Below are 14,537 nucleotides of genomic sequence, written 5' to 3'. Positions count from 1 at the left end.
AGAAAATGTATTATACAAAAACTTCCATATTTCAATGACAGCATTAAATGTCAACACACAGATTTCTGACAGTACTTTCTGTTTTGGGGTACCTGCTGTAAAATTTATTATATTGTGGACACATCAGTTCATTTAAATTATAACTTTCAGTTTAGCAGTTAGTAACCTTTCTTTTTTTTACCAACAAAAAAATATCTCACAATGTCATGTTAATGGTCTGTTTTTGACAACAGTAAATGTCTCAAGGATGTTACATCAATGGTTTGTTTTTGACAACAGTAAACATCTCAAGGATGTTATGTTTATGAGCTGTTTTTTGACAACAGTAAAGTCTCAAGGATCTTATGAATATGAATTTGTTTATTGACAAAGGTTAAGGTTTCAAATAAGCCAATCAAATCAAAAGTCAGATTCAATTTGTAAGTGTTAAAGATGAACAATCACAAAAGTAGGAAGACTACCAGTATATAGGGAGTTGGGTATAGGTACCACAAAAAGAAACTGTATGGGCAATATAACAACAAAGAACCTTGGGTGGACACAGAAGCTTATTCATAACCAGTCATGGGTAAAGATGAAAAATGGAAGAAGAAGAGAAACGAGGTGCCAAGGTATTTGGAAGGAATGAGGAATCCAGATAAAGAAGAATACAATAAGGGTGATAAAGTGGTAAACAACTCTAACTGTCAAAATCCACAGGATAAGAGGAGAAAGTTATGTCTGAAAGGAAAGGTGAAACATGGAACATGAGGAAAGTGATTCAAATAGGGAAAAATTGAGGGAATGGAGTACCACATTAACATCCCAATCTGGTCTGGAAGGGCGAGGCACCTGGAAGTCAAGCATGAACATATAAAGGAGAGGTGAAGTAAATACTCTACAGTATTGGGAAAAATGAAAGGTATGGGATAAAGCCACCCAATAACTCATGACTGATGAGCCTAGGGACCCACACAGTCAGAGAGCCAAGTGAGAAATTCCACCACCCAAGCCACCAAGTTGTACACCAACTGCAGAACACCTTCCATTTGCATTGATACACCTCATGGAAGAAGGATGTATGGAACCAGCTTAAAGGAAAGCAATTCAATGAGAGAAACTGGATCTCCTAGCTAAGCATCAGGTAAAGCCTGGTGCAAAGATGCACAATGCAAAGCATAGGACACAGAAAGCGATGACTGAGGTTGACCAAGAAGGGAGGTAAACAACAGAAGAAGAATATAAAGTGCAAACTGATTTGAGGAATGCTAATCGTAATTACCAAATTGTGAAGTAAATCAATATACATGAACCCGAATATCAGAAGGTTTATCATTGAGTAAGAAAGAATGTGGCTCAGAGGAATCAATACTGTCTTTTTGGATTTTATTTCTCAGGTATGTGGCATATTATCCCTTTTCTCAGGAAGCAGAAAGAAATAGTTAATCAGCCCAAAAAGGGTCAGCCTGTTTAAGGTAAACCGGAACGAAAGATAGACCATCTAAAGTTTGATCTAGCAGAGAGATGCAAATAAATTCACCAATTAGCTGCCTACATCTGAGACCTGAGAAAAAAACTAGTCTCTGGTGTGATTCCTGAAGTGGTAATACACACTTTGGAATTCATAGAAAATGATTCCACCAAATTCAGGCAGTGAAAATGAAAAATGCAATTGGAACCAAGTGATAAATTTTTAAAGTGAAGAAACTGTTGGAAAGAAAACTAAAAGAAAACCACTTTATAAAAAAACTTAGGCAAATGTGAATCATTAAATAAACAAGAAGCAAGTCAGATACAAGCACTGCCAAATGGGAAGTGATGATTTGATGGAGGAGTAGAGAGTGAGCCACATGAATATGTCATGCTCTACATGATAACTTGTATAAATAGAATATTTCAATTCCAACAACAGGGAGCAAAAGGCTTATGGCATATATCTAGAAAATGTTTGCATACAGAGGGCAGCACTGAACAATAGTAGCTAATTTTGTAAGCAGGAGTAAATGCTGTATTGGAAGACACAAAGATGTTATGTTTGGTGTCTGTTTTTTGACAATGGTAGTGTGTAGAACACCATAAACAGCTATTAAGAAACAATTTAATATCAGTTTTATAGGGAAGAAGTATGAACAAGTTTTAAAAAAATGAATATTAAATAATGTAAGATATTCAATAATTAATACATATTGAAGAAGTTCATAAACTCTAAAAAATAAACACTTCATACACACTTACTTAGATTTATTGTATTCAAACTCTATGTGAAGACAGTCCTCTATGCCAACCTCCATTTTTATTGAAGAGTTCATCTCTGGATAGGAAGCCAAGGTGTGGACTATGATGTCTGATTCTTTCACAATATCAGACAACCTTCTCACTATGGTAACACGCAGAAAGTACCTGTAAAAAATATTAAATGCATGCAAGTGATTTTTTTCATAGATACCCACACAAAAAACATGTAGCTTGTTACTTCAGATAAAGAAACCCCTTCGTATCCAATACTTTTGCTCATTCTAATTTTACAAAAATACTTACATTGGAGAATCGTACCTGCCTTACAAAAGGTATACAAGAGTAACAACAGTACAATGTGACCACTCTTGGCACTGATTCCAGAAAATGATCACCTTACAAACATGACTGCTGCTGTAACAACAGGACAATGTAACCACCCTTGGGATTGATTCCAGAATATGACCACCTTACAAACATGACTGCTGCTGTAGCAACAGGACAATGTGACCACCCTTGGGATTGATTCCAGAATATGACCACCTTACAAACATGACTGCTGCTGTAACAACAGTACAATGTGACCACTCTTGGCACTGAATCCAGAAAATGATCACCTTACAAACATGACTGCTGCTGTAACAACAGGACAATGTGACCACCCTTGGGATTGATTCCAGAAAATGATCACCTTACAAACATGACTGCTGCTGTAACAACAGGACAATGTGACCACCCTTGAGACTGATTCCAGAAAATGACCACCTAACAAACATGACTGCTGCTGTAACAACAGTACAATGTGACCACCCTTGAGACTTATTCCAGAAAATGACCACCTTACAAACATGACTGCTTTCCGTCAATGACAACACTTACATTCCCCTTTTTACTCTATACATACCTGTATTATAACTAAATACTGAAGTATATCTGTATTATAACTAAATACTGAAGTATACCTGTATTATAACTAAATACTGAAGTATACCTGTGTTATAACTAAATACTGAGTATATATCTGTATTGTAACTAAATACTGAAGTATATCTGTGTTATAAACTAAATACTGAAGTATACTGTATTGTAACTAAATACTGAGTATACCTGTATTATAACTAAATACTGAGTATATCTGTATTATAACTAAATACTGAAGTATATCTGTATTGTAACTAAATACTGAAGTATACCTGTATTGTAACTAAATACTGAGTATACCTGTATTATAACTAAATACTGAAGTATACCTGTATTATAACTAAATACTGAAGTATATCTGTATTATAACTAAATACTGAGTATACCTGTATTGTAACTAAATACTGAAGTATACCTGTATTGTAACTAAATACTGAAGTATATCTGTATTATAACTAAATACTGAAGTATATCTGTATTATAACTAAATACTGAAGTATATCTGTATTATAACTAAATACTGAAGTATACCTGTATTATAATTAAATACTGAGTGTATCTGTATTGTAACTAAATACTGAAGTATATCTGTATTGTAACTAAATACTGAAGTATATCTGTATTATAACTAAATACTGAAGTATACCTGTATTATAACTAAATACTGAGTATACCTGTATTATAACTAAATACTGAGTATATCTGTATTATAACTAAATACTGAAGTATACCTGTATTATAACTAAATACTGAGTATACCTGTATTATAACTAAATACTGAAGTATATCTGTATTATAACTAAATACTGAGTATATCTGTATTATAACTAAATAATGAAGTATACCTGTATTATAACTAAATAATGAAGTATACCTGTATTGTAACTAAATACTGAAGTATACCTGTATTATAACTAAATACTGAAGTATACCTGTATTATAACTAAATACTGGAGTATATCTGTATTATAACTAAATACTGAAGTATACCTGTATTATAACTAAATACTGAAGTATACCTGTATTATAACTAAATACTGAAGTATATCTGTATTGTAACTAAATACTGAAGTATATCTGTATTATAACTAAATACTGAAGTATATCTGTATTATAACTAAATACTGAGTATACCTGTATTATAACTAAATACTGAAGTATACCTGTATTATAACTAAATACTGAAGTATATCTGTATTATAACTAAATACTGAGTATACCTGTATTGTAACTAAATACTGAAGTATACCTGTATTATAACCAAATACTGAGAGTATATCTGTATTATAACTAAATGCTGAAGTATATCTGTATTATAACTAAATAATGAGAGTATACCCTGTATTATAACTAAATAATGAAGTATACCTGTGTTGTAACTAAAATACTGAAGTATACCTGTATTGTAACTAAATACTGAAGTATACCTGTATTATAACTAAATGCTGAAGTATATCTGTATTATAACTAAATGCTGAAGTATACCTGTATTATAACTAAATACTGAAGTATGCCTGTATTGTAACTAAATACTGAAGTATATCTGTATTGTAACTAAATACTGAAGTAGTATCTGTATTATAACTAAATACTGAAGTATATCTGTATTATAACTAAATACTGAAGTATATCTGTATTATAACTAAATACTGAGTATATCTGTATTATAACTAAATACTGAAGTATATCTGTATTATAACTAAATACTGAGTATATCTGTATTATAACTAAATACTGAAGTATATCTGTATTATAACTAAATACTGAAGTATACCTGTATTATAACTAAATACTCAAGTATATCTGTATTATAATTGAATATTGCTGTGCTTTTTTTTTTACATGCTTGTGTATATATACATTGTAAATCTTTATCGAAAACTAAAGGAACGAACAACAACATTTAACCCTGCTACTATTTAGGTTTAAGTGTATGTCATCATGTTTGGTACAAGTCATAGAATATAATTCAAATTTTACTATTAAACATTAGTTAGTTTCTTAATTTAAAAGTAAACATAAAATAAATCCTAACTATTGACTTTTAATATGTCATATGGTTTTTATCTATAAGAAATCTTTGATAATTACCTGAATGTTAGAAATATTTTGCATCAAGAATTTAAACATGTTCTAATTTATAACACTATTTTCAATTTTAAACTCAAATAGCCAACAGTTAAAAAGAAAAAAATACAGGAGAAAAACATTAAAAATCTTAAAACTGAATGAAAAACTGGTATTTTGTGTACGATGAAAATATGCATATACTGTATTAAAAGATGTAGTGTGAAAACTATAAAAATATGCATATACTGTATTAAAAGATGTAGTGTGAAAACTATAAAAATATGCATATACTGTATTAAAAGATGTAGTGTGAAAACTATAAAAATATGCATATACTGTATTAAAAGATGTAGCGTGAAAACTAAAAATATGCATATACTGTATTAAAAGATGTAGTGTGAAAACTATAAAAATATGCATATACTGTATCAAAAGATGTAGTGTGAAAACTATAAAAATATGCATATACTGTATTAAAAGATGTAGCGTGAAAACTATAAAAATATGATACATATACTGTATTAAAAGATGTAGTGTGAAAACTATAAAAATATGCATATACTGTATTAAAAGATGTAGTGTGAAAACTATAAAATATGCATATACTGTATTAAAAGATGTAAGCGTGAAAATTATAAAAATATGCATATACTGTATTAAAAGATGTAGTGTGAAAACTAAAAATATGCATATACTGTATTAAAAGATGTAGTGTGAAAACTATAAAAATATGCATATACTGTATCAAAAGATGTAGTGTGAAAACTATAAAAATATGCATATACTGTATTAAAAGATGTAGCGTGAAAACTATAAAAATATGGATATACTGTATTAAAAGATGTAGTGTGAAAACTATAAAAATATGGATATACTGTATTAAAAGATGTAGTGTGAAAACTATAAAAAGCACACAAATGTTACAAGGTTGGTCCTTTGGACCAAGCATGTAGTGAGTGAGTTAACATGTTGACTGTGAAAGGAAGATGAGAGAGTTAAAGGACCACACTGTTTCTCTAAAATGCCTGTTTCAGTAGAATGTGGTGTGTAAATGAACAGGTCTGTGAAGTTCAGTAATATTTTTGTACTGTTAATCTATCACTACGCTACCATTGTACACACTGGTTTTATTCTCAAACCTTGAAGAAGATCATAGCTTTTGCTAAAGCTGAAACTAAAACTTTCAACTACTTTAAAATAATGCTTTAAACTGAATGGAAATATTGTAGAATTTTTTAACTGAATTTTCATACCATCTCAATTTTATATTATGTGCATTCATATGAACATGTATACTTGTAATGAAATAACAAATGTCTTTAATTAGCTTTAAACCCCCTACGTTATGAAATTGATCAATCAGAATAATGGTTCTCAAGATGTTTGTGTGCAAAAGAAATGAAGGAATGAAAACTAAAGAAGACAAGATGGTCAATCACAGAAGGCAATAACTAGAGCATGAAAGACAACAGAAGTCAGTCAATCATAGAAGGCAAATGATCAGAACAAGAAAGACAAGTGATTCCTCAATAATCTTTTCCTGGAGACTTTACGCTTCCACCCAAGAGATTGTATTGGTGGTTTTGTTCCAAATATGAAGTGGTCAGTCTGAAGAAAAAAATGTTATAAAAAAAAAAGAGATGGTCAGTTTGAAGAACAAGTTATTAAAGAAAGAGACAGTCAGTTTGAAGAACAAACGTTATCAAAGAAAGAGGTGGTCAGTCTGAAGAACAAATGTTATAAAAGAAAGAAGTGGTCAGTTTGAAGAACAAATGTTATAAAAGAGGTGGTCAGTCTGAAGAACAAAAGTTATAAAAGAGGTGGTCAGTCTGAAGAACAAATGTTATAAAAGAAAGAGGTGGTCAGTTTGAAGAACAAGTGTTATAAAAGAGGTGGTCAGTCTGAAGAACAAATGTTATAAAAGAAAGAGGTGGTCAGTCTGAAGAACAAATGTTATAAAAGAAAGAGGTGGTCAGTCTGAAGAACAAGTTATAAAAGAAAAAGGTAGTCAGTTTGAAGAATAAAAGTTATAAAAGAAAAAGGTAGTCAGTTTGAAGAATAAAAGTTATAAAAGAAAAGAGGTGGCCAGTTTGAAGGACAAAAGTTATAAAAGAAAAGGTAGGCGTTACGAACAAGACCCCAACATACTATCCTTGGGTCAAAGATTATCAGTTTTAGAAACACTTGATAGTAGAGGTTCCACTGTATATATAAAGCTGAAATTTCAAGTTGATGTTTAAAGAAATTGTTACCTACATAATCAATATAAGCATTAAGTGTAGATCATTGTAAAGTATTGAATAAATTGATTTTAATGTTAAATTTTGTTTCTTTTATACAAGAACTATGCTTGATAGAACTTGTTTTACCAAGAAACAAATGAATAGCTGAAATAGAGAATGCAACAATAATATATGATAATAAAACATGAAATAGTCAAACTATAATTAACTTGTGTCATGATACATCTATCTTTCTGGGGAAAACAAAATTTCAGTAATTTTAATAGATAAGTTTCTTATTTACACTGTGACTAATAACTTTATCAACACCTGACAAAAGTCCCATGGCCAGCTAAGGTCACAAATACTTAATCTCTTCAAGAACATTACACCTATCAACTGAACTTCTGAAACAAGTTAGAATTATAATAAATTGAAATATCTGGATGATTATAAAATTCATTAAAACAACAGGAGTTTTGTTTTAACTTTATGTGAATCAAGCTGAAGCTTGGAGTCACATGTAATTATGGGTGCTCAGAATGTCCTTGTTCTTCACCCCACAACGTATTTGAATGTTCTCGTTTGTTTATTATGAAATAACATAGGCTGAAAAAAAATTAAATTTTGAGAAAAATAAAATTGACAATGGTAATATTATCTTGAAGCAAGCAGAAAAAACCAACAGCTGATATGGGAAAATGTGGGACTTTGAGAAAGCCCACTTACACGAGTAGTGCTAATATTGTAGTGCCCTGTGAGGCATGAAGTGGAGAGAAGGGCTCACTTACACTAACTAGTGCCAATATTGTAGTGCCCTGTGAGGCCTGAAGTGGAGAAAAGAGAAGGACTCACTTACACTAACTGGTGCCAATATTGTCAGGTAGTGCCCTGTGAGGCCTGAAGAGAAGGGCTCACTTACACTAACTAGTGCCAATATTGTCAGGTAGTGCTTTGTGAGGCCTGAAGAGAAGGGCTCACTTACACTAACTAGTGCCAATATTGTCAGGTAGTGCCCTGTGAGGCCTGAAGAGAAGGGCTCACTTACACTAACTGGTGCCAATATTGTCAGGTAGTGCCCTGTGAGGCCTGAAGAGAAGGGCTCACTTACACTAACTAGTGCCAATATTGTCACGTAGTGCTTTGTGAGGCCTGAAGAGAAGGGCTCACTTACACTAACTAGTACCAATACTGTAAAACTGGTGAATTAATGCATTTATTCACTATATGTTTATACTTGTTAGGAAATTACTAAGGTACAAAAATTATTTACAAATTAGCATATTTGAATGGTAGACCTTTCTTCATTAAGGATGATTAAACTGGGATTCTTACTTTTGTCTATATGTTCATACTGATCACCATAGTTTATGTTATTATTCATATCTTAATAATAATTTACACTAATCATCATTTTTAACAGTTTGTCTTTGACATTCAATTTTACATATTTTATTACAGTTTTCATCATTATATTTGGTTTGCTTATTTTTACAGGTTATATAATAAAACTGCAAATATGGTTTATTAACTTTCTAAACACTGGTTCAGTCAATCTGACCGATTGTGTAACCTCTGATTTTTTAATTCAATAGAGCTCTGTAACTAAACAAAATCAAATACTATAAAATTACGTTTTGTCAAATAATGACAATTTTACAGTGAGTAATTTACATTTAATTTGTTACTCTTTCAAGGGTTGTCACAAAAAAGAGAAAATGTCTTGAGAAAAATGTTGTGTGTCCTACTAGAGAAATTCAGAATTTTAATGTTGCTCTGTTGAAGTAGGAACTTTAAGAGGTTATATACTATTCAAATATGAATTATCAACCAAGATATTGTGCTATACTAATTAGTATAACAAACAAAATTAACTTAATATTGTGAACTTAAGACACTAAAACTTTATGTTGTGAAGCAGAGGATACCCAGGTTGAGAAGTTTAATGAGCATTTTTCATGGATAATTTGTTATATTCTAACTTTAAAACCCTAGTGCATTACTTTAGCATGTTAAAGACACTAAAACTTTATGTTGTGAAGCAGAGGATACCCAGGTTGAGAAGTTTAATGAGCATTTTCATGGATAATTTGTTATATTCTAACTTTAAAACCCCATAGTGCATTACTTTAACGCATGTTAAAGACACTAAAACTTTATGTTGTGAAGCAGAGGATACCCAGGTTGAGAGTTTAATGAGCATTTTTCATGGATAATTTGTTATATTCTAACTTTAAAACCCCTAGTGCATTACTTTAAGCATGTTAAAGACACTAAAACTTTATGTTGTGAAGCAGAGGATACCAGGTTGAGAAGTTTAATGAGCATTTTTCATAGATAATTTGTTATATTCTAACTTTAAAATCCCTAGTGCGTTACTTTAACGCACTGAAAGAAAATTTCTGGATGAAATATTCTGAAACTTCAGATGAACATGCTATAGACAATGTAGTTTTTGCAAATGAAACATTTTATAAGTGATATTTGTAAGAATTTATAGCTTTCAAAACATGCAAAGATTTCATTATCACAGATCTTTAAAGTAACTAATATTGCTTACCTTTCATACATTTCAATTACTTACTTTTACATCTACTTACATTTTGTAAGTTTTCCCATTGTTTTTATTTTATAAAACTATAAATTTTATATTTATTTTGATTTTGCATTTTCATTGTGTTTACACAATCATTGGCATACAATGAATATTTTTTTAACTATACCAAAATCATATGCAGATTGATTTACGTATTATTAATCAGAAAATTTCATTTAATTGGAAGTGCCCAAATGAAGCCCATGGGATGTGTGAGTATAGAGTATTTTAAACATACATAGCCATAAACACAGCACCACTTCTGAGCCAGGTATACTCTCTGTCCATGAAACAAGCAGTAAGGATAGAATCACAGGAAGAACCCTATAAATCAAATGAAGCATAAAGTGTGGCTATGGCATGGCACACAAAGAATTCAACCACAACCAATCATGATAACAATACTCAACCCATAGAGGGTCTTCTATTACTTACTATGGACATGAGAACTGGAAGAAAAATTTTTCTGTTCCAAGGGCTTGCATAATCATGTGCATGTTCAACACCACCAACAACAGTACCCAAATGGAACTGACATCTAGACAATGGTATGAAAGAAAAGAGCAATGTGGGGTTCAGTTTCAGTTCAAAACTAGGTGTCATTGAGAATGAATCATCCAGTTAATGGTAGAAGGGTACCTAGACCACTTACATGTGAGGAGATGTATGGCTGGTCCAGTAACAACCAACAATATCCCTGGGAACTGAAATCCACATAACAGTAGAAAGGAGTGTCTATACACCATCTACACCCACAAAACACTACTGCCTTGCTAAGGAAGAAGCCTCAAATGGAGACAGTAAGTGGTAGAATGTGCGGGATGAGGTGGGGTGCACTAGAGAGTAAAGAGAAACACTTCATCTCAAGCGGCAAGCATTAATGTGAGAAAAGTAAAGAAGTCCAGGTTTAATAATAAACATGGTCAAGCAACATTTGTCCCTGAGTTGAATACATATGTGTGAGTAAGATTCCTGTAAAAAAAAAAACAGTATTAAAGGAGCATTTACCCAATCACAGAGAAACTGTGGAGCCCAAGAAGATGGGGTGTAGATGGTAACCTGTAGAGCATGAAGCTGCTAGACAAAAGTAATGTAAGGAGAGTACTTCACATACTGACAAGAACTGTAACCTATACAGGAAAATGGAATCGGGTAGCAAGGAACATAGGAACGAAATAGATAAGATGGAAGGAGACTTGTAAAAGACAAAATTAATCAGAAGAGATGGAGGAATAAGTCAGGAAAATGCAAAAAATAAGTATAATAGAAGAAATTTAACAAGGGATGTTTCTAATAGGAATTGAGACCACAGTATGAGCTATTAACAGTGGAGAGCCTCGACAGGAAATCAGTGATGGTAAAGATGAGATTTTCCATCAAATAAAACACCTTAATACCACAAATGCCAATCAAGGAACGAAGCTAAGCTGCAAAGACGGAGTCAGCCACGCTTGGAGTTGTGCTGCTCTTCAGCCAGTGGAATGTTGTTGCATGCTATCACACAGTTGTCTCCCATTAAAACATGTAAAATTAGGTGTATAAAAGATAGTGGCAAGTGCATGTACAGAAGACAAGAAAAGTTATTGTGAAAGGAGGTAAGATACTTTATTGAAAGCAGTGATTGTCTAAAAGCAATAAAACATATATTTGTATCGAAGTTATAAGGTTCAAATAAAAGCTATTTTGTTAAAAACTTTATTGACTTTCCTCTAGAGGTTATGGGTATCATATGTTCCAAAAAAATTCAGTTAATTCTGAACAGTTTGAATTCAGCTGAAATATCTATACATACATGTAAAACTATTTCAATTCTCCGAGTCTGAAGATTTTTTTAACATGTGGAAAAGAACTAAATGTTTGATTTCTATATTTTAAAAAAAAAACAATGGTACAACTGTATCCTCAGGGCAAGATGCTCCCATCAAAGCACAACAGAACATAACTACATATACATAAAGAAATCATTAACACATAAATGGAACTTCCCTCAGGTTGAATTGAAATACAAAAATAAACTAATAAAACACAAACACTTTCAATTTTTATCCAATAGTACATTTTGTAAAATTCTGAGAAATTGTTCTCTATAAACAAGTGCAATATTTTGTGGTTTTAAAAATTAAACCAAATACAAAAGGTTTCTTAAAACTAGAATTACAAACACCTTACCGGAGTCTAACATTAGATCCTGTGTAAGATTCATAAGGTTTTTCCACATTGACAAAATCAAAGTTGTAACTTGTATTCTGTGCTAGCTCTCCTGGTCTCACTAGCTCCTTGACCAATGATGTGAACTCATGGTGATTTCCTCTATCATAATACAGCTCTAAAAGGATGGTGAAATATTAACTGTATGTTCTTTTAGAACAATAAAACTGAGTGACAGTAATAATTATACAGTTATAACAGTAAATTTCAACTACAATCTATCAAGAGTAATATGAAGCATTATATGGTGGTTGTTTTTAATCACATAACTTTACTTGCATAATCATTGTTTAATTCACATACTATAAATACAATGATAATTCCAAAGAACTTTAGATTGTCTTGAATACTTTTTACTGCCATTATCTTTCTAGATATATCTGTTTTTAACATCAATTTAATTTCCATCAGGTGGACTGCAAGATGTTGAAAAACTGGTGGTATTTCCTTAGTTATTTAATTATTACATTTTAAAATACGAAAGACAATTTTAAATTATTATTGTGTAAAGTATTACTGAAGTATTTTTATGAATACCAAATTATTTATCAACCAATGGCATAATTACAAAATATGGCATCTAGCATAAAAAGAAATTTCACCCCTACATGTACTTTCTTAAGTGTTGTTAATAGGTGCAACCCACTAAAAAGTATTCAACTAAAAGAACAAAGTTTAACTCAACAATTCTTAAATTTTCAAACCCATCATTACCATGACTACATGTTAACGTTCAAGTGCAGTCAGAACCCACATAAAACAACCTACACATAAACAATATGAAAGTATATCTGATATATAAGCTGACTATTTTCACCAATATATCACTGAAGAACAAATTACTTGATGTATCTTATATGTCTTGTTAAAATTCAGTAAACTAGTTTCGCTGTAGTGTGAAAGCAGAAAAAAGCAGTCCTTCATGAAAAGATTTTGTTTTTATTTGCTAGGTTGTCAACTTTGTCTAAAAAAATTCATGTTCTAAATAATGCAAAACATAACATGAAACAAAACTGAAGGGAGACAGATGACACTTCTCATCCACTTGGAACAATCACAAGTATCTGTTTAAATTATCCCTTACCTCATCCATTTCATATAACAATTTGTTCCCTTCTTTTTAACAAAACAATTATTTTACAAAGGTCTTTGTGCCCATTTACAACTGGTGAGTCACTGGACTGATTGTGACCATTAAGGTCTACCTGGAAGTGACACAGAGGGTCAACAATCAGATCTGACCCCTTACATCACCCAATGTATCTATGTGTTAAAGTAGTATATCACCTAGTTATTGTTAGTTAAGATATTCATCAACACTATCTCCATAAAACAGTATGGCACTAACTTGATTACTTAGAAAAGTATCAACTTACATCTTTAATAAGTATCTGACCCCTTACATCACCCAATGTATCTATGTGTTGAAGTAGTACATCACCTAGTTATTGTTAGTTAAGATATTCATCAACACTATCTCCATAAAACAGTATGGCACTAACTTGATTACTCAGAAAAGTATCAACTTACATCCTTAATAAGTATCTGACGCCTTACATCACCCAATGTATCTATGTGTTGAAGTAGTACATCACTTAGTTATTGTTAGTTAAGATATTCATCAGCACTATCTCCATAAAACAGTATGGCACTAACTTGATTACTCAGAAAAGTATCAACTTACATCCTTAATAAGTATCTGACCCCTTACATCACCCAATGTATCTGTGTGTTGAAGTAGTACACCACTTAGTTATTGTTAGTTAAGATATTCATCAACACTATCTCCATAAAACAGTATGGCACTAACTTGATTACTCAGAAAAGTATCAACTTACATCCTTAATAAGTATCTGACCCCTTACATCACCCAATGTATCTATGTGTTGAAGTAGTACATCACCTAGTTATTGTTAGTTAAGATATTCATCAACACTATCTCCATAAAACAGTATGGCACTAACTTGATTACTCAGAAAAGTATCAACTTTCCATAATAAGTATCTGACCCCTTACATCACCCAATGTATCTATGTGTTGAAGTACTACATCACCTATTATTGTTAGTTAAGTATTCATCAACACTATCTCCATAAAACAGTATGGCACTAACTTGATTACTTAGAAAATCAACATCCTTAACAAGTATCTGATCTCCATCACCCAATGTATCTATGTGTTGAAGTACTACATCACCTAGTTATTGTTAGTTAAGATATTCATCAACACTATCTCCATAAAACAGTATGGCACTAACTTGATTACTCAGAAAAGTATCAGCTATGCCAAAGAAATTTGAGTTGCAC

At 31.6% G+C, this 14,537-nt stretch overlaps 1 protein-coding gene across 1 annotated transcript in view; it reads right to left on the bottom strand.

The window, feature by feature from the left end:
• The window catches only part of LOC143241622 (vacuolar protein sorting-associated protein 26B-like), a gene marked incomplete at its 5' end in the record, with an annotated part of 52,126 nt that overhangs the window by 18,564 nt on the left and 19,025 nt on the right, over positions 1 to 14,537 (bottom strand). Inside the window, 2 exon segments of the mRNA XM_076484799.1 lie at positions 2,215 to 2,379; positions 12,193 to 12,349. Of these exon segments, the coding sequence (XP_076340914.1) occupies positions 2,215 to 2,379; positions 12,193 to 12,349 (322 nt within the window).

This window comes from Tachypleus tridentatus, unplaced genomic scaffold (genome assembly GCF_004210375.1).
Source record: "Tachypleus tridentatus isolate NWPU-2018 unplaced genomic scaffold, ASM421037v1 Hic_cluster_1, whole genome shotgun sequence".
Lineage (NCBI taxonomy): Eukaryota > Metazoa > Arthropoda > Merostomata > Xiphosura > Limulidae > Tachypleus > Tachypleus tridentatus.
Note: the sequence above shows the minus strand (reverse complement) of the source record. Positions and strands in the feature narration are given on the sequence as shown.